This window comes from Kwoniella newhampshirensis, chromosome 12 (genome assembly GCF_039105145.1).
Source record: "Kwoniella newhampshirensis strain CBS 13917 chromosome 12, whole genome shotgun sequence".
NCBI lineage: Eukaryota > Fungi > Basidiomycota > Tremellomycetes > Tremellales > Cryptococcaceae > Kwoniella > Kwoniella newhampshirensis.
Window position 1 is genome coordinate 994,108 of NC_089965.1, and position 20,105 is coordinate 1,014,212.

Consider the following 20,105-nt stretch of genomic DNA (forward strand, 5'->3'; position numbering starts at 1 on the left):
AACACTGCCCCCTTACGCCTCTCGCTCCCCTCGCACTTTCTCGAATGTCTCGCTCCGCGCAGCTGGAACAAATACACCCAAATCGCCTCGCGAGCCCTCCGACAAGCTTTGACCGAGACTGATCGAGTGGCTGCTGAGAAGAGAGCTGCTATCGGAGTGTGAGTATCTTCCACTGATATGTAAGGTGGAGAGCGGTTGTTTGGAGAGTAGGATGGGGGGGGAGAGAAGATGGGAGATAGTCTTGGGCGACGATAGGCGAAAGTTTGGGGTGATGGGTGCATGGGGGAACTTGGGGGAAAGAAGAGGGATCGAGGTAGACTTTCGCCTGAATCGGAAGCCGAGTGGTGGTGGAGCACGATATGATCAGGAGGATATCTTCCGGATAGGGTCACTGGACGGTGACACATCCATACTGCTGTCATTGCCTGGTGGACTTCCAGTCGTCATCGTCGATGGGAAGATGCCGGCGAACAGTCGACTTGGACTACAGCAAAAATGTACATTGCAAAGATACAACACTGATATGCCTCTATTTTGCAGCCGATACCAGCTTTGGGAGAACGGGCAGGGTGGCGAGCAGGTACTTTATAACTCTCATTCCAACAACGCTGAGATCGGTTGCTGATCTCACCATTTTTCTCCTCCACTCTCAACTCCACCGCCGCATATCATCCATCTTCCCGCGCACTTGACTACCATTCCGTCTCCGCCCCTTCGCTCAACACTGTAGAACTACGTTGTCCCCCCAGCGACCGAGAAACCCGCTGGCACTCCGCCAGTCTAATTTGCATATGTTGATGGATGAAGGAGGGAGTAGGAAACCGAAAAGCATAAATTGAATTAGCATGCAGATCGATTTGCAGCAACGGCGGTGATGAGTGAATGACATTGAAGGATATTGGGAGAGCATGTCTTACGGGGATGGTTACTGATGATCACAGGTTTAAAATTCATCGCATGAGATACACTCGACGAACTACTGTGGTACCTCCACATGCTTGGATTTTACACTAATTCATACTTGTCCGCCAACTAATTCACCTCTGGGGTCCTCCTGATCCTTCTCCTCTCCATGGCCTGAGCCATGATGTAGCTGTTTCGGCATTCGAACAAACAACGCCACAATTACCGTTGCCAATGCTCCGAGCCCTGTCGCGAAATAGAAAGCGGCTCTGTATCCTTTCAGGACATCATGTGTCGAAGTACCGTCACCTTTGACATACCGTTCCACGGTTCCCGCCATGCCTAGACCAATTGACATGCTTCGCAATGTGAACAGTCGTCAGCACCTGACTGTTGGGGCGAATGAGATCATGCAACGGGAGGCGGACTCACGAATAGTTGGTAATCATACTGACCATCCCGGCAGCTATTCCCTGAAACTCGTGATCGACGGCATTACTGACGATGAGTTGACCAGTGCTGAAACTGAGGTCTTTTGCAGAATGTCAGATTGATATGCCGCCGAGTGAGTTCGAAGGTACAAGTTATCTACTCACCAGGGCCAATCGCACCCGTTATCAGACTGAACATTGTGTTCCCCCAGTAGATTCCATGAGTTGGCGCAGTCGCTCCGAGCAGATTGCAAATCATGAAGAACAGCATCGCGATCAAGAAGATGAGGTGGCCGGGGAGATTGTGTAACAGCCAAGGAACGGACAAGGCGGCGACGATCCCTGAGAGTTGTTGATAAATTGGTGATTAGCCGACGCCGAAAGGCTTGTTGCGGCCGTGTATCCTTCCCAAGGCATGGCTTACCTGCTGGGACCAGAGGGAAGATCTGAGCCGTCACTGTAAGCGGTCTATGGTACCCTCTGATATTATAAAGGCTATGCGACCATCCGTATCAGCATTACTTGGTCTATACCAAAGGGCATGAAGCAAGACATTCGATCGAGCTCGAACTCACAAGAATGTTGTATACAAGATCAGAACTCCAAGACTCATCCAACCCAACCACAGGGTAAGATAAACCAATAGACTCTGCTTCGTCAATACTTCCACCGGGATCAGAGCCGCTTTGCCCACCCTCCTCTCCCAGAAGAAGAAAGCCGGGAAACACAACAAGGAGGCGATGAGGATGACATAGACGACGGGATCGGACCAGCCTGCTAGAGCGGCTTGATTCCATGAGAAGTTGAAGAAACCCAATGAGAGGGCCAGGAGGATGGCGCCGATGTAATCGAACCGACGCGATAAGGGATCCGGGTGAGGAGTGTCGGGCGGTAGAACATATAATCCGATGAGGAGAAAAACGAAGGTGAAGATCGCGCTACGCAGGTTGCAATCGTGCCATCCAGGACGTCAAATCAGTCTCTCATGGGACGATGAAGCGCGCATTACTGCACTCACATGAACCACCAGATCCACCGGACAGACACGAGCTGAGCAAAGATGGACGCGATCGCACCTCCGACCCAGAACCCAGCGGGTGCAAGTGCTCCCAATGTTGCAAAGGCCCTATTCCTAGTCTTGCCGGGCGGGAACGTTCTGCCCAGTATCGCAAGAGCATTCGGTACTGTAATAAATTATGAAATCGGCCAAGCTCTTGATGTGCAAATATAGAGGACCAACGAGAGCAGAGACTCACGAGCGAAAGCCGAACCCAGTCCAGTCAACGCTCTACAGATGTCGAACGGGATTGGGGATTTACAGAACCCAGAACCGATATTGGCAAACACTATGACAACGAGGCCAATCTTCCAGAACAACTTCGGTCCATACAGATCACCCAACCTCCCAGACATGACCAAAAACATCCCCACCGTCAATCCATAGCTGGCGGCTATCCAGCTCATCTCTCCTGGATCTTGTGTCCCGAGCGATGCCCCGACATCGTGGAGGGGAAATACGAGCATGCCGAACTGTGCTTGAGCAAGAAGTTGGGTCGCACAGGCTGTCGTTATGAATATGAGTTTGAACAAGGCAGATTTGTTATCGAGAAAATGGGGTTGACCGGGTGGGGTACCGATACTTTTCTCCATCTCAGACGCCGGAGGTGGATTTGATGGCGTAGAGTCATTCGGTGTCGCGACAATATCACTGATGTCATTCGTGACACGATCAGATGTGTCATCGCTCTGTGAATGTTGGGAGGTTGTCAATGCGGAACCTTTGAGATTGCCTAGGTTCATACGACTGGGTTGGCGTTCGCAATCTGTCTTCAGTGCTGGATCTAAAGATGTGCTATTCGACATTCCTTTCTGACACAAGGTCGTCTCTGAGTCAACCCACTTTGGTGCCGCTGCCGCTGTCGCTGCATCGTCATCGATGCGCGATTCGGTCGGCGTCGTGACGACAGCGGGAACACCGGCCTTCGAACACTGTGCGTTGTCGTTCCGCTCATGGTTCATGGGCTGACCTAGTCCCGACATGATCGATCCGGTCCCTCACGTTGATAGACATGTGAAGAAAGAGTAGGAGGGCGGGTCAGAAGAATTATAGTCCCATCCCCCGTCTTATATACTTGATTCAGAAGAGAAACGCAACACACGGGGTGGCCGTGGAGTGTGGAGGTCATCCACTGATGAACGGTTAAACGCTTCATCTCCTCGCACGTACGTTATCTTCCCCTGCTGGACTGCCACCTGGGTAGGGGAATGCATATCAACCATGATAGTTTTGCTTGTCAAATAAACGTGGAATGCTTGTGCTGCTTCGGGCCTAAGGGAGAGAATACCACCGGACATGAGCAACTCTGTAATGATGTATGGATCCGTCTCGTTGGGAAGCTGCAGCCTCTCCCATAGCTTCATAGCGGCAAAAAACCTGAAGCTCTTATTAAACACTGCTCGGAGAGATACCTAACCCTGGTGTACTAGCGCCGCAAACAGTCTCAGGTTTACATACACCCGATGGTCCACTCGGTATTCTGATTGTCGTGTATGTCTGCCGTGTCCTTGTTCAGAAGATTCAATGAGATCGCAAGGCATCTCTCAAGTCTCAACGACATTCGTGATGCTCAGTAGCCACTCGATAAAAGAAAGAACTTGGCCATTACGCCTCGCTTCTCAATAACACCAAAAAACAACAACACCAGAGCCCAGAATTCATTGCTTGGGCAACTATTCTATGTACAACCCTACTACCCTGACCGACTCTTCTTCCCCTGCGTCCCAATGTCGTCAGTACTTCGCCGCTTGCGGCCAACGAATGTGCGAGTCCGGTGCAGGAGGACGGATAGCCGCAGAGAGGTTTTGGGGTCGAACGTGATTGTATCTGAATGCTTCACGACTCTGGGAGCTCCTTCCGCCATTCCATTGTCCTGTATCGTCTCGGGGAGCTTGAGTGCCAGTCATACCATCTCTGCTTGGTCTGGCGACATGTCGATCGTCACTCCTGTCAGCTTGCCTGCTTTCGCGGGCTGGTGAACTTTTGGCGCTCGAAGCACTCCCACCGTCCCCTCGATTGGCTCGTCCCCCTTCCAGCATCACCGTGCGGATCCTGATGGTGTCTTCGTCGACTGCAATGTCAATCTTATCATATCTGTCAGTTTCAGCTTTACTGCTGTCATCCTTTTCCCCCAATTGGCTGTTACTGAGCGCTCGTGAGCTTTTTCTGATGGAACCGATTGTTCGGTCCTCCCTTCCGATGCGCTTGTCATTCCTGCTCAAAGCTTTGCCGTCGTCCTTGTTAGATTGGACGTTTTTTGTCACCCGCAACCCTGTCTCGAAAATGTCTATAGTGGGGCTTCCACTGTAAATCCGTCTTCGATCTTGAGCATTGGCTTGAGTGGAGTTTTCACCTCTGTTCACTACGCTAGCAGCCGCACCTTCCACCTTGACGTCTCTTGCCAACGTCTTCCAATCGTATCTGCCGATTCGGACGTTTTTGGGGATCTTTGAGGAAGTCTCGCCAATGTCAGGTGAGCGGTCCTCCTTGTCAAATCGTCTGCTCTCTTGCATCTTTGCCCGATTACGGCCGTCATCTCCACTGGACGATGTGGCTGGTATATCATCATATCTGCCAGTTCTTGGGTGATTCCCACCGTGATGGGTGCCAGCAAGTCCGTCTTCCGACGTTTTCGCGTAGGTCTCGCTCATGCTAGGCATAGCCTGTAAGTGGGAATGTTTCTCTTGATAGGCGCCCACGCTAACCTTTCCATCGTTTCTTCGCCCACTACTTCCGAGCGATCTTCTGTCGTCAACAAATCGGGAGCCCATGGCTTCTAACTCACTCCTGTTGTGGTCCCTAAAAGATGACCCATTGTCCACAAAACGTGATGTTTCGAGGAAAGCGTCAGTGCCACCATATCCTCTGCCATGGTCTCTGACATGGTCCCCAATGGATACGGTGGTACGTCCAGTCCCCACGCTGTGTCCGTACCTTGAAGTCCTCTCATCATTCGGTCGACCAGTACGGCCGGCATCAATATCACCATAATTTCTGCCAAAGAGTCTGCTTTCAGCGATTTTTGTGCTCATCCGGCCACGGTCAGTCATCCATTTTCCTCTATCCGATCGGAGGCGTTCCCCGAGTCCGAAGTCGTACCCATTCGAGCCGGACTTCGCGCATTCTTCGTCCAATGGTCTGGTATCACATTGGTGACAGGTGAAATTTTCCAAACGCAAGGCCTCTTTGAGAGTAATCTGGGCCGGCCACTCGTCCGGCTTGTTCAGCCCACTTTCGTCCCATCGGCAGTCAACGTTGAAGCCCGGCTGTGGATGGCCGCTGGGACAGATGGAACGGCATCCCTCGGGGATACTGAACGTCAAGGTCAAGGACAGTATTCGTGGCAGGCCGACCATCTCACTGGCCATTTCTTCCTTGCAACGCCCCTAATCAAGAAGACGCTTTAGCACCGGCATCTTCCAGTACACAATGGAAGGCCCAGCACAATCACATCACCGACTATCTGTGATGAAAGTGACAAGATACTCACACACTCGCCTTTGATGCTCGCCAGACAGTTCTCAGGGTTGAGCCCCCTAGCCGAGTGAACTGTCTCCAAGTCGGTATTCATCGTTTGTGCCACAGTGATCACCTTGTCTTCATGCGGGAAGGTCATGATATGATCATAGATGTCGTTGACGTGCTCTGTCACCTCGATCTTCGGATGTGTGTGGACGGTAATGGTGCTGAAAGTGACGCTGGGCGTGAGATCTGACGAAGCGGGATACCGAGTGTCATCGCTTCCTCGCGTGTCTCTCCACATGACGATCGAAAGCCGTAGATAGTCGTGTGATTGGATATATAGGCTTAAAGCTCTGCGGTCGCGCAGAATTGACCTTAAGATGGGGTGATCAATTGCTCCTTCACGACTTTGAGGAATTACCATATACCTTGCAGCCAGGCCACCTCAGGCGCGCACGGGTGGTAGCAACCATCCTTTCCTTTGCATGACCATCCGCCACAATGGATCGACGAGCTGATACGCTTTGACGCATCTCACGAAGGCGTTACTTCAACGACCGACACTGTTCTTTTCGTTTCCCGTTGTAAGGTGTATACTTGTGAACCACACAGTACCGGTATGATACAAGGGATCAGTCAGCCTGTCACATTGAGTCGATGTTGTACGATGCTGAGAGGCACTCCATGTTGGGCCTCCTGATCCCAAATCATGCTTGTCATCATCGAATCGAGGAGAAGGCCACTGAATCAAAGATCACAGTATTTGGTGGTGGCCATTCGTACTGCAAGGCAGAGGACAGTGACACAGCAAGTTCCGCGATAACACTGAGCTGCATCCTCTCTCCGTCATCTAAACGACTGCGAGAACAACGGTACAGTATGTACAGTACGGACGGATTACAGATCCCCAGCCAACCTGGAAAGTGCCACATCTCTCACGGATCCAAGCGTCAGCGTAATGAAATAGACCGAAATATCGAGAATCAAGATCGCCTACGCAACGTTCCAGTGTAGCCACAAGACAGGCACTTTCCTCATTGGAGACCATGCTAATTCCACTGATGCTTGCCGGCCTAACGCCATTGAGAGTGAGTTCAAAAGTTGAAGATGGTCGTTGAAAGTGATCACATTCTTCGCAAGCAAAGATCCGTTCACGCGGCGTGTAGAAACGGACAGTTGGATAATCCACAGTCGCCAATAGTAGGCGGGACCCAGAGGTACAGAGCGGCTGCCAGAGTAAGGAATGCACAACAATGAGCCTTGGTTGCGGACAATGATCACCCCCCTTTGAGGATTGGTAGATCAGACCACTCACACACTCTTCCCGGGACTGAACCTTGATTGCTGAAACAGCATCATTAAATGTGTGTCGAGTATCCCAGCCCGTGATGCTTCTTGGAGTGGTCACATAAGTCGAATCAGTCTTCGGACGGCAGACGACGGTCCAAGCGCACCCTCATGGATATGAGTGACAGACGGGGCATAATAATCAAATTCAAGTTGATTGGAAGTGCTTGACATTGTATGTGGCGGACCTGAGGATTGACTGCTGGACTAGGGCTATTGTAGATACGGCACTTATTTATCAGAAAGTGAATTGTACAGTGATGTCCTGAGGGTTTAAGACTACTACCTGTACTTTCCCGGCTGCGGGCATCTCTGATAAGGCAGCTAGATCCTTTTTTCGTCTATATCAAGGACACTCGTAAGTGTAGTCCGACATAATGATCCCATATTGCACACTGGTCTTTGTCCATGGGTAATCAAGAAGCCTTCTCTGATAAACCTTTGTAATAGGTCACTCGGAACGAGATCGCCTAACGCTGCGAATGTGAATATATCTATCCTTCCCTTGATGGCATTTATCTGCACAAATGACAGACGAAAGGATCTGGTAACATGGCAACGAACGTGCGTATCGTATCTATTCCTTGTCTAATTCTTATCTATGCCCGCCTCAGCGTGGGCCCAGTTGAAGCTGGCACGTATTTGTCGGCCAGCGAGCGGCTGACCATTGTCGAGCTCTTCGTCTACAAGCTTAGTCCACAGACACATTCAGTAGTCGGAAGGCATGGTAAAGCAATCGACATGGGGCTTGATGCCGCCAAAGAACATCTTCGCATTGCCCCATATGAGCATAACATACTGTCTCCGCCAGTTCCATGCATCATCATTTTCACAGCACGTCATCGTCTGACGGATCAGCGATCAAGTGAGCAATTACAAAGATACAATATATGGAACCCGTTATTCGAGATTCCCAGACAATGCTATTGTGAATCCTTTTTAGACCGAAATACGACGAGACGAGAGAGAAAATTTGGCAGTTGAAGCCTTATGCGAACAAGAAGATCAGAAAATGGTTTTCTGGGGGTATGCAGTGCTTGGAGTCTCAAATCATTACGGGGTAAAAAAGAACTGGTGGGGGTATGTTCTATCGTTATTTTGCGAGGGCGATGGGAGTCAAATGATGGAAGTAAAAAGACCGATCCTGGACACAAGACCAACAACACTTTGAAGGCAGTTGAAGCCGGAGATAAAGCGCTTAGTACCTCTGAAAACGGGCCGCAGCCATGTCAGCAGTGTCCTTTTGATTAGGTGTGGCTTTATACTCACGTAGTGGTCGGGCTTGTAGGGACCGTCAACGGGCAAGCCGAGGTAGTCAGCCTGGACATTGCTCATGGTGGTGAGCTTGATGTTGAGCTGCTTCAAGTGGGCACGGGCGACCTCCTCGTCAAGCGACTTGGGGAGCATGTGAACACCAAGAGGGTAAGACTTGGAGTCGGTCCAGAGAGCGATTTGGGCCATGACCTGGTTGGCGAACGAACAGGACATGACTGTGAAAGGGATTAGCTAGATTGAACGACCTCATGAGATTCTCGACTCACCGAAAGAGGGGTGACCGGTACCGCAACCAAGGTTGACGAGACGACCCTCGGCGAGGAGGATGATGTGTCGGCCGCTCTTCATGGTGTATCGGTCAACCTGAGGCTTGATGTTGATGGCCTCGACGGCGTTGGCCTTGAGCCATGCAACGTCGATCTCAACGTCGAAGTGACCAATGTTGGAGACGATAGCGTCCTCGGGCATGGCGTCGAAGTGAGCACCGGTGATGATGTCCCTGCATCCGGTGGTGGTAACGAAGACGTTACCCCGGTATGCAGCCTCCTCCATGGTAGTGACCTCGTAACCGGCCATAGCAGCCTGGAGAGCGTTGATGGGGTCGATCTCGGTGACGATGACTCGTGCACCGTAAGATCGGAGAGACTCAGCGCACTGCAGAAATTATCAGCACTGTCATCTACTTCCGCAAACGATATCACTTACACCCTTACCGACGTCACCGAAACCGGCGACAACGGCAACCTTACCGGCGAGCATGACGTCGGTGGCACGCTTGATACCATCGACGAGGGACTCTCGGCAACCGTAGTAGTTGTCGAACTTGGACTTTGTGACGGAGTCGTTGACGTTGATGGCAGGAACCTTGAGCTTGCCGTCCCTGAACATCTTGTAGAGGTGGTGGACACCAGTGGTGGTCTCCTCAGAGACACCCTTAATCTCTATTGAGAACGCCATGAAGTCAGCGCAGTGTTTGCAGTGAGGAGTTTCAAGCACAAGTATGAGCACTCACCATCAAGGTACTGGGGGTACTTCTCGTGGACCAAAGAGGTGAGGTCACCTCCGTCGTCGAGAATCATGTTGAGAGCCTTGCCATCGGGGAAGGCAGCGAGGGTCTGGTCGATACACCAAAGGTACTCCTCCTCGGTCTCGCCCTTCCAGGCGAAGACGGGGACACCGGTAGCAGCGATAGCAGCGGCAGCGTGGTCCTGGGTGGAGAAAATGTTACATGAAGACCAGGTAACCTGGGCGCCGAGAGCGGTGAGGGTCTCAATGAGGACGGCGGTCTGGATAGTCCTAGATGCCAAATGTCAGCATTCTGGTATATACTGACTATCATCTGCAGCAGAGGTCGACTCACATGTGAAGACAACCGGCGATCCTGGCGCCCTTCAAGGGCTGCTCCTTGGCGTACTTGTCTCGGAGGTACATGAGACCGGGCATCTCGTGCTCGGCGAGCTCAATCTCCTTTCGACCGAAAGCGGCGAGAGAGATATCGGCGACCTTGTAGTTGGACTGCGATGATGGGAGGTACCATGTTAGCTGAAGATCGGACAAACGTGGGTGATAACGCGATCGACTGAATGCACGGCGGGATGAGAGCGCAGCCATCGGGAGCCGCGAAGGGGACTTCAATCTCGGGGCGACTCACCATTTTTGTTTGAAGGTTGTGAATGAGAGGTGTGAATCTGAAGAGGAAAAGGTGTTTGCTGGAAGAGAGAAGAGAAGAAGAAGAAGAAGAAGAATGCGTTGAAAGGCAGTTGCAAACTTGTTGCGAGCCAGGACGTGCAGGTGGAAAAGTTACAAAAGTGGTCGCATGGGGTGCCTTATCCGACAAGAAAAATCAAATCAAATCCCTGTTCATCTGCCCCCCTGAGATGCAACAATATATCCCCGCCGTATGGGATGACATGTGGCACGATGGAGATAGTTGCCATCGACACTACCACGGATATTCTTGTGAAGAAGGATCGAGGTCATGAGCATCGCAGGCATCGCATGCAGATCTGAGGTAAGTAAGGGGTGGCTGTCTTGTCCCATCTCATTGCGAGTTGACAACGGCATCCATCGACAGCCGTCACGCCACATGATCTGTTGCATTTGCCTTCTCTAATATCTATGCCGAACATCTGCAATTGTAGTTTCTGCCGTGGGGAAAAAGTTTGGCGCCACCCGGGATCGAACCAGGGACCGCACGAATAACCAATCGTACTGATTCTTCAGTCGTGCGCTCTCCCAACTGAGCTATGTCGCCAACGCTTTTCAAGAGATTTCTGGGGCGTAGATAGATGCACAAATACACTCGCTGCTCACGTTGTGCCGACCAACGGCTTAGTGTGAACTCTGATGCTTAGAACTGCATCATGGGAATCGAGATCGCAACACTGCCTGTTCTGCGATCATGTACACACCAGAGAAACGCGGAAATGCAGCCGATGTGGTACGAAAATTGTAGATCGCAAGCCTGCTGTGCGAGAATTCCCCGCGCATCCTCCACCACAGACCTCCACTTACGACGATCTCAATCAAGATCCCAAATCGATCATAGATCCGATGTTAATAAACATTCACAAAGTCTCCATACATTGTCAACATCTCCTGCACGAAGAAATCATCAGTTCAATGCCTGGCCCATCCCCTCGCTTGGTCCGGAATCTGAGATTTCTTCGTCTTCACACCCTCGCGGGCCAAGTGATATTCCTCACCACGATCTCGGTAGGTTGTGGTCTTGTTATGGTCCAATTTCGAGACGATCATCCGAATCAGCAACGCCGAAGTATGAATGCCGCTCTGAAGCGAGAAGGAAGGACAAGTTCTGGAGAAGGTGATTTGGTGGATGCGATCAGCGATAGTGCCGGTCGAGGTGGTGTCAAAGGGAAGATGCGGAACGGGATCACATTGTCAGACGCTTTGACGGCTGAAAGAGGGACGAGTCTGTGGTGGGGATATGCGAGAGACAATCCAGGTATCGTGAGTATCTCACCCATTGGCGCGGAATATAACGATTGCAAGCTGAGATTATTTCACTTCTCCCGTCGCTCCCTAAGACTCGTAGACTGGAATCAAGATTCGATAATCTGACTATCTTGGTACCGATAGATCAAGCGGTTTTAGCCATGGATACTAAGCCGTACGTCCATGCTTGGTATCAATTTAGGAGGCATCCAAGTAACCTGACTCGACGACGACGTCTCAGACATCTAGCTTCCAACGGCAACTCAAAGTCGACTTCCGGAGCAGGTTCAGGATGGAGCTCCAGTCTGGGCAATCTTGGAAGCTTGGGAGGCCTATGGGCTAGTTCAGATGGAACAGACAGATTCTTGACCGCACATATCATTGAGGTGAGCGAGATTGTTCAACCTTCACCCAGCCCTGTAGGCGGCGCTGTGTCAGCGATACTTACACTTCGTGATATAGGGAAATCTTTCTGCTGGAAAACACAAGACCTTACTGGATGGTTTTGAAGTCGAGTTAGCCGTCAATAAGAAGGCGAAGGGAGGGTGGAATGTGAAGCCGGGAAACATCGAAGTGTTGGGCGTCAAAGAGGTGGGTCGTCAGGTGCGCTGCGGAACTCTGCACCGCGAGCATGCCTCGAAGAAACGCAGAGATCGCAGCCTTTAGCTGACAGTGATTTGCCATGATGGTAGACTGTGAACGGACGAATAATGTACATCAGCAAAGTTTTGCCGTATTGAGTGTGTTAGCTAGTGCCGATGGTACTTTGTCTGAGCAAGTGTATACTGATTCTAGGATATTATATCTGTACAAATAGTGGATACAACATCATGCCTGTATGTTAGCGGCCACACTGTGCTCAGTAATCGTAATCTCCCGTTCCGTTCTCCGACCTCTTTTCTGTTGTAATATTCGTTGCCAATAGCGGTTCGCCCTCGATATGTACGCCGCCGGGCGTTCGACTTGGCTCTTCGTCATCGAAATATCGGTCTTCGGCATCCCTGATGGCTATTGGATCACCTTCGGGAGGATCGGCAAAATCTATTGGGTTGTAATCGATTGTCTGCGATCATCTTCCGTCAGCATTCGGTCTTAGCAAAGCTCGAAGAAACAGGGGACAGCTGACATCTAATCCGTCAAGAAACAGTTCCAGTAATCTCTTCTCAAATGAGCGTTTGACCTCCTCCTGATCTTCAGCTACCACCGGTCTCTCAGCTCCCACGTTCATGCCGTTTGGCGTGTCGTCATCCTCTTCGTCACTCTCTTCATCAAATTCTTCCCCTACATTGTCTAACCCTCTCTCCCATCTCTTTCGCTCTCGCACGCCTTCCATTTCACGTTCCTCTTCCAGACCTCTCAGAAAGCCTCCCAGCTTCTTCACTTGCTGACTGTTCTCTACTGGTACATCTTTCATGAACCCTTTTTGAACCCAATCTTCCTCTTCTTCCACACCATGACTAGGTGGAGGGAAAGGGTCCCCACCCATACGCTCCCATAGGAGTGGCCATCGTAAGCGACCTTCGGACGAGGACAAAAATCGGGGTGGTGGCACCGAAGTAGCGTGAATCAGGCGGCGATGTTTGATGGTAGGTATGGCGGTCCGATGCGGTGGCGGTATGGGACTGAACGGTTCGAGCAACGATGGAGGCAGTAGAGATATGTATTGTGTCAGAAACTGGAAAGGTGGCAAGGGCAGCGTGGATGACTGGGGCAGATCGAGGTATGATAGGATACGTTCGATCTCTTCTGGGAGCAAGAGCGATTGTGCTGTCGACATTCTGTGTACACGGGTTGAAGAGGTGGACAAGGATACCAGTTTGCTGACACAACAACTCGAACGAGTGAACCGAAGAATGGACCTCGATTAGTGGAGGCAACACATCTGAAAGCGGGAACAAAAGTGGACATACGATATGCACGTGACGTCAGAATTTTGAATATTTGATACCACTTTTGTTCGTTTTTTGATACGCCACTCGTTCAACTCACTTCACTGACTGCCTGCTGCTACACTCTACAAGATATCATCCCATTTCCATCCATTCCTCGCTCGTGAACCCCTCAACTCGAAAGATTAAACGGATATATAACATCCGCATATTCACTACTCGGTCTCTTTATTCACTCACTTGACCTCGTTCGGAATACTCCACCATGGCTCCCTCCGCATCCAAGCAAAAGCGATTGGCAGAAAAGGCCGCTAAAAACTCCGGAAAGAACACTCCCTCCGCTTCCTCCGTCACCGGCGGCAGCACCCCTCTCACCAGTCTTTCTGCCAATGGGAGCTCAACCGATTTGGTTGATGCTGCTGAGCAGATGAAGAAGCTGAACCTCGCTACCGACAGAAGTGCGGTAAGTCGAACTTCCTTTGTCCACTGAGCTTGGGGAAGGGTGTGGGGAAGAGCATCAGGAAGTGACGGCTGTTGATATTTCGTTTCTCTTCAATAGAACGGTGTCTTGGTCTCCGATCGTCTGGGTCGAGACGTCAAGATCGAGCAATACACTCTCTCTTTCCACGGTCGACTCTTGATTGAGGGTGCTGAGATCTCTCTCAACTACGGTCAACGGTAGGTCAAAGTTCGCACAGGACGAATATGGATCACATGCTAAAGAGGTCGGATACAGATACGGTCTTTTGGGTGAGAACGGTTCAGGAAAGGTGAGCGAGAAGTCTCCAAACCTTTCACCGACAACACGAAGACAGCTGACAGGACTGTGGTCAATAGTCCACCTTTTTGCAATCCATTGCCGACCGAGATGTCGAGATCCCTGAGCACGTCGATGTAAGTCAAACCCTGTTTCTGCATTAGAACGAACCGGGTTGAACTGACCACATTCGCGATCAGATCTACCTTGTCCGAGGTGCCGTCGAACCCACCGATGTCAACGCCCTCGACTACATTGTCGCTTCTGCTAAGGAGAAGGTTGCCCGTCTTGAGAAGCTTGCCGAGGACATGTCCGTAGCGGACGAGGTCGACGAGCTCGCTCTCGATGCCATTTACGAGGAGCTTGAGGAAATGGACCCTGCTACATTCGAGGCCAAAGCTGGTGCTATCTTGAACGGTCTCGGTTTTACCGCTCCCATGATGGCCAAGCCCACAAAGGACATGTCTGGTGGTTGGAGAATGAGAGTAGCTCTTGCCCGAGCACTCTTTATCAAGCCTCATCTTTTGTTGTTGGACGAGCCTACCTCCCATTTGGATCTAGGTGCTGTTGTCTGGCTTGAGGCGTACCTCTCGACTTACAACCACATTCTCGTAAGTTTAAAAAGACTATGATCAGCGTCACCATTGACATCTACTCACAGATTTTTACGTCACACTCGGCCGATTTCATGGACACAGTCTGTACCAACATAATGGACTTGACAATCAAGAAGAAGCTGGTCTACTACGGTGGTAACTACAGCACTTACGTTCGAACCAAGAGCGAGAATGAGGTCAACCAGATGAAGGCATACGCTAAGCAACAGGAAGAAATCGCCCACATCAAGAGTAAGTGGTGTATCGCTCGTCCACGGGCCAGAGGCTTACTGGCTGCACAGAGTTCATCGCTAGTGCTGGTACCTACGCCAACTTGGTCAAGCAGGCCAAGTCCAAACAGAAGATCATCGACAAAATGGAGGCTGCTGGTTTGATCGAGAAGGTTGAGACCAGTCGACAACTCCGATTCAATTTCGAGGATGTCAGGAAACTCCCTCCTCCTATCATTGCATTCTCCGACGTTGCCTTCTCCTACTCTGGTAAGAAGGCGGACTATCTGTATCAAGACTTGTCCTTCGGTATCGACATGGACTCTCGGTGAGCGAATCGTTTCACTGTGAGAAAGCAACGTGAGAGAGCAAGGAGCTGACATCGGCTCACAGAATTGCTATCGTCGGTGACAACGGTACTGGTAAATCCACCTTGCTCAACCTTATTACCGGTGCTCTTCAACCTGTCGAGGGTTCCGTCAACCGACACACTCAGCTCAAACTTGCCAAATACTCTCAACACTCTGCCGATCAACTTCCTTACGACAGATCACCAGTTGAACACATTGCTGCGCTCTACCAGGACAAGTTCCCTGAGAAGGATATTCAGTTCTGGAGACAGCAGATCGGTCGATTCGGTATCACTGGCTCCCATCAAACCAACCCCATCAGCCAGTTGTCTGACGGTCTGAGAAACCGGTAAGTGTCTGACCTACCAATGGCTCTTCTTTGTCCGTTGACGACCATCTGCAGAGTCGTTTTCGCTATTCTCGCTATGGAGCACCCCCACGTCATCCTTCTTGACGAGCCTACTAACCACTTGGATATGGTCAGTCTTTTTGCTGTCAGCACACACCATTCTTACTGACTTTTGGGTCATAGGAATCTATTGACGCCCTCGCATCCGCCATCAAGGAATTCGAGGGTGGTGTTGTGATTGTGTCTCACGACTTCCGTTCGTCCTCTTCTTCTTGTCTGAATTGGAGCTATCGTTGACCCTCTTATCGTACAGGACTTATCTCGCAAGTTGCCGAAGATCTTTGGGAGGTCAAGGACAAGAAAGTTATCAACCTTACCAAGCAGGACATCTCTATCGTCGACTACAAGAAGTCACTAGCCAAGCGAAGTGCGTACTTCTCGTCATTGCCTGCAATCATCGGCAATGTGCTGATGTTTGAGAACCTTCAGGTCAAGCTCAAATCGAGAAGGCTCGACTTATCTCCAAGGCTTCCACCAAGGGTGTGGCATAAGCTGCTGAAAGGACGCTTTCCAGTTTTTCTGCTCATCTATTACACGATGAAGCATTTTCATCTTCTCTACATCTGTGTCAACTAGCCGAGCTTCATCGTTTATAGGGCAGTGTTTTCTGTGGTCGTGGATATAGAAACGTATTGCATGCGATACCATTGAGTCTGAAGCAGTGAACCAGTGCATTGCTACAAGCGATTTTTATGCACACACTTCTATGACCCTCCCTATTGAGGAAGCGTGAGCATAAATCCAGAAACGCGCCTGCCTTGCAGTCACATATGCTAAGTTTATATTGAATCATGATCACTACAAAATATGGAAGGCGACATAGCTCAGTTGGGAGAGCGCACGACTGAAGAATCATCTGCGATTGGTTATTCGTGCGGTCCCTGGTTCGATCCCGGGTGGCGCCAACCTTTTTGCCGAGATCCTTGTCTGGATCTTTTGGCCTTCAGCTCTGTCGACATGCATATCTTAGACCATTCGCTCTATGCGTGCACGGTCGTTCACATGCATTAGATATCCTCTGCGTGAGATCAACGTCCAATACACTGCGAGTGGAGATCGATCAGAGGAACAAGAATTCCGGCGCGTGGGGTGCCACTAATGACCGATAGATACTAAGTGACGTCTCGTTCTTCGCGATAGTAACTTGTAACAAGTTCACCTTCCAGTCCCTCCTCGCTTCATACACTTTTCGTTTCCTGAACTCTATACTTCTTCCATCGCATATCATACGTTTGACATCGACAAGATGGGAGCAGCTGAATCATCCATGTTCAATTCTCTAGAGAAGAATTCCAACTGTACGTACAACTTCGGCTGAGCTATCTCACCGTCCTTGCTTCGTCACTCTTTTCCATCCCTGGAATCATTTCAAGCTATGAATCTCGCTATCGCGGTCCACTCCAGTCAAGTGCTCCATGCCTGACCGAAACGGCGAGGAAGTGCTGATCTAACTCTTGCTGAACAACAAAAAACTCAGTCTCCGCACCAGAATTGATGCGTCTCAAAAAACGATTTATGAAGCTCGACAAGGATGGTTCAGGCTCGATCGATAAGGACGAATTCTTACAGATCCCTCAGATCGCGAACAATCCGTTGGCTCATAGGATGATTGCGATCTTCGACGAAGAGTGAGTGAGGAGATCACCATATACAATCTGCTATCGATGCCGTGTCATAATGCCCGGATCGGCATATGGAGGCTGCGGTCGGGAGGCGCGGGGGTCGTGTCCGTCGGGACGACAATTGTTTGTTGATGTGTTGTGCTGATACAACTTGGACGTTCTAGTGGAAGTGGTTCGGTCGATTTTCAAGAGTTCGTGGGCGGTCTGAGCGCGTTTAGCAGTAAAGGTGGACGTGACGAGAAATTAAGATGTGAGTGTAGAGCGAGGTCCTGTTACATCTCATACATCTCACTTATACTGATCCCAACATTTTGTCTCCTGTTCTTGCATTCGCGTCTACCGTTGTATAACGCTCATCACTCGTCTAATCCCTCACACCTGTTATCTGTCGATATACTCCATTCCTATCACCATAACCGTACGACGGACACTCGTCACCTCCCTCAACATCACAGTCGCCTTCAAAGTCTATGACATGGACCGAGATGGGTTCATATCAAATGGAGAGCTTTACCTGGTATTGAAGCAAATGGTGGGGAACAACCTCAAAGTGAGTTTTGACGATCCCTGTCCGATTGTTGGACCTACAGGCTTTGAGGCGTCAAAAGCCCGAGAGCCCGGCTTGATCCTGCAAAACAGTCGACTCTCATCAGAAGCTGATCGCAATGCAAATCTGTTTAGGATCAACAACTGCAACAGATTGTGGACAAGACTATCATGGAAGCTGACAAGGACGGGTAAGTCTCCTTTTTGCTACACCATCCTCTTCGAACCAATATATACCGCATGTACGATGTGGGATGGGAGGCTGATTTCACTTCCTCCGCTTAGAGACGGTAAACTGTCGTTTGAGGAGTTCACCAATATGGTATCGAGTACAGACATTGTGAAGTGAGTGACTACTCCTCCTACCCCCAGACGTGTCATCTACCTCTCCAGCATGAAGGGCCGAAGCCCTAGATCAATTCACGTAGTTAAATGGCTCATAACCTCGAGGAGATTCTGTGCTAACAACGCTGTATTGAATAGACAAATGACCCTCGAGGACCTGTTCTAGCACACTCGCAGCCTTCCATCGCTGTCGCACGTTCACAAACATCTCCTTTGTTGCCGCTTCGAACTTATGATCCATAATGACTGTTGAGTACGATACCCAATACATGTATACTGTATGAGACCAAGATTCTCCAGTTGGATCTGACCGAAATGCAGGGCATCACTTCACTGATCTGAATCTTCTGCACCGCAGATTGCGGCGTTTCGCCATCTGATTGATGCGAACTGCTGTTAGCTTTGATGCATCAAGTAATCCACCTGGAATGGTCCTCAGAAAATCGATACATTATTGTTCAGTCAGTTCCAATGGACTTTCCAAACAGGAAGTAACTTTGATGACATTGATCGATCGTCTCGGTCGAGTCTGTTATGCTGACCGGTAAAAGCCCGGCGAGGAAACGGATGCATTAGCCGTCGATGCCAATGTGAATTTATCCTAAGGGCAGACAGATAAGCACACACAGTATAAGCTTGAACGTCACATGTACCTGTGGGAATCGGAGGCATCAGAGTAGTGATTTGAAAATGGTGCACCTGTGATTTAAGAAACATATGCGGCACAATAGAATAGACACTGGATTAGCTATTTCATGGGACACAACGAGTAGGAAGAATCAGCGAGCTAGATACTTGCTCTCCCCGCGATAGCAAGTGGGAGCTCTGGTTTACCAATACGAAAATTAGTGTCCGTCGGCATAACAGTCATCTTAGCACGTGATGTCAATAGCGGCCTCTCCTCTCTCGGGGGATATGAGGATCGGGAGAATTCGCTGTTGCGGTAGCACCGAAGTTGCAGGAGAGGTAACATTCACTTGACACTGTGCCACTGATGCGGCTGTGACAGACGGATCATAAGTATCGCCGACATTGTTGGTTACCGTCGGCGGACGAGCACAACCAATATACACTGCTTCTGCACCGACAGACAGTGTCAAGAGTAGCATCGGGAGGACGACGGGACGTTAAAAAGCGCGTAGAGCCGAGCATCGTCAATCGTTCAGATGTGCCAATTGGTACAAGGGGGTACAGAGAGCTGGGTGGGAATGATGGTGCGTTTGTCGTTCTTAGGTTTGAGAGGGAAGAAATGTCTCCAAAAGTACGTACAGTACTGTATGAGAATCGCTTTGCTTATACCGGCACTGTCTTTGTTGCTTTCTTCAATCTCGAACACGCACGGGCTCGGTGCATTACAGGACTCCACTGAGCGGAGTCGAATTGTATCTGCTGGGTAGTCACTGACGTCCATCCCCCGTCAAATTCTATGAAGTATAACCATCATTAGGCGAATGCCATTCCACCCGCGACGAGCCGAACAGACGTCGTGGTTCCGAAATATTTCTCCTGACTCCTGATACCCATCTGCCCAAATGGCCACCTCTGGAATCGATCAGGTCCAGCCAATCGTTGTCTTTTTGCTTCTTTACGATCTGGTTGATCACCAAGTGAGTTTCAAATACCTTCACAGAAGGTAGCGGACGATTCTCACTGGGTACCAAGAAATCATAACAGGTAGGAGGCAGGCACCAGTCGGTACCAGGAATGACAAGGTGGACCATCAGTATGGACATGTCGTCTCTGGCAGCACGGACACGGGACATGGAGACAACCCTACCACAACGGATGATCCCTTGCCACGTCGCTGTACAACCGAGACCATGCAACACTTGAAGTGGTGGCCATCTGCTCACATATTCGCCGAGGTCATTTGTTTAGGTGTGGAGATTCACGACACATTCTGCAACGGCGAAGTTTGTCCATACATTATG

At 50.2% G+C, this 20,105-nt stretch overlaps 7 protein-coding genes and 2 non-coding genes across 9 annotated transcripts; 4 read left to right on the forward strand and 5 right to left on the reverse strand.

Annotated features, from left to right (window-relative positions):
* Positions 1-1,015: 1,015 nt before the first annotated feature.
* On the reverse strand, positions 1,016-3,374 carry IAR55_005942 (uncharacterized protein; the record flags this gene model as incomplete). Its single annotated transcript, XM_066949031.1, has 7 exons — positions 1,016-1,262; positions 1,336-1,435; positions 1,500-1,676; positions 1,759-1,829; positions 1,910-2,272; positions 2,353-2,518; positions 2,591-3,374. 7 exons carry the CDS (start codon positions 3,372-3,374, stop codon positions 1,016-1,018), a joined length of 1,908 nt encoding a protein of 635 aa, XP_066800804.1.
* A 750-nt stretch (positions 3,375-4,124) lies between these two features.
* Positions 4,125-5,051, reverse strand: IAR55_005943 (uncharacterized protein; the record flags this gene model as incomplete). Its single annotated transcript, XM_066949032.1, has 1 exon — positions 4,125-5,051. One exon carries the CDS (start codon positions 5,049-5,051, stop codon positions 4,125-4,127), a length of 927 nt encoding a protein of 308 aa, XP_066800805.1.
* Positions 5,052-8,398: 3,347 nt separating this feature from the next.
* On the reverse strand, positions 8,399-10,129 carry IAR55_005944 (adenosylhomocysteinase; the record flags this gene model as incomplete). Its single annotated transcript, XM_066949033.1, has 7 exons — positions 8,399-8,407; positions 8,470-8,690; positions 8,742-9,129; positions 9,181-9,416; positions 9,488-9,771; positions 9,836-9,990; positions 10,127-10,129. 7 exons carry the CDS (start codon positions 10,127-10,129, stop codon positions 8,399-8,401), a joined length of 1,296 nt encoding a protein of 431 aa, XP_066800806.1.
* A 509-nt stretch (positions 10,130-10,638) lies between these two features.
* Positions 10,639-10,729, reverse strand: IAR55_005945. The gene has a single exon. It is a non-coding gene; the product is annotated as a tRNA-Phe (tRNA).
* Positions 10,730-11,097: 368 nt separating this feature from the next.
* IAR55_005946 (uncharacterized protein) lies at positions 11,098-12,170 on the forward strand (the record flags this gene model as incomplete). The annotated part of the gene is made up of 5 exons (XM_066949034.1): positions 11,098-11,445; positions 11,523-11,605; positions 11,672-11,816; positions 11,893-12,021; positions 12,123-12,170. 5 exons carry the CDS (start codon positions 11,098-11,100, stop codon positions 12,168-12,170), a joined length of 753 nt encoding a protein of 250 aa, XP_066800807.1.
* Positions 12,171-12,289: 119 nt separating this feature from the next.
* On the reverse strand, positions 12,290-13,207 carry IAR55_005947 (uncharacterized protein; the record flags this gene model as incomplete). The annotated part of the gene is made up of 2 exons (XM_066949035.1): positions 12,290-12,493; positions 12,557-13,207. 2 exons carry the CDS (start codon positions 13,205-13,207, stop codon positions 12,290-12,292), a joined length of 855 nt encoding a protein of 284 aa, XP_066800808.1.
* Positions 13,208-13,584: 377 nt separating this feature from the next.
* On the forward strand, positions 13,585-16,152 carry IAR55_005948 (uncharacterized protein; the record flags this gene model as incomplete). Its single annotated transcript, XM_066949036.1, has 12 exons — positions 13,585-13,782; positions 13,879-13,997; positions 14,056-14,089; positions 14,157-14,213; positions 14,277-14,687; positions 14,738-14,924; positions 14,975-15,230; positions 15,296-15,601; positions 15,656-15,731; positions 15,785-15,857; positions 15,915-16,028; positions 16,091-16,152. 12 exons carry the CDS (start codon positions 13,585-13,587, stop codon positions 16,150-16,152), a joined length of 1,893 nt encoding a protein of 630 aa, XP_066800809.1.
* A 322-nt stretch (positions 16,153-16,474) lies between these two features.
* IAR55_005949 lies at positions 16,475-16,566 on the forward strand. The gene has a single exon. It is a non-coding gene; the product is annotated as a tRNA-Phe (tRNA).
* Positions 16,567-16,907: 341 nt separating this feature from the next.
* IAR55_005950 (calcineurin subunit B) lies at positions 16,908-18,340 on the forward strand (the record flags this gene model as incomplete). The annotated part of the gene is made up of 7 exons (XM_066949037.1): positions 16,908-16,959; positions 17,139-17,289; positions 17,448-17,533; positions 17,739-17,833; positions 17,965-18,020; positions 18,115-18,174; positions 18,313-18,340. 7 exons carry the CDS (start codon positions 16,908-16,910, stop codon positions 18,338-18,340), a joined length of 528 nt encoding a protein of 175 aa, XP_066800810.1.
* Between the last annotated feature and the right edge of the window lie 1,765 nt (positions 18,341-20,105).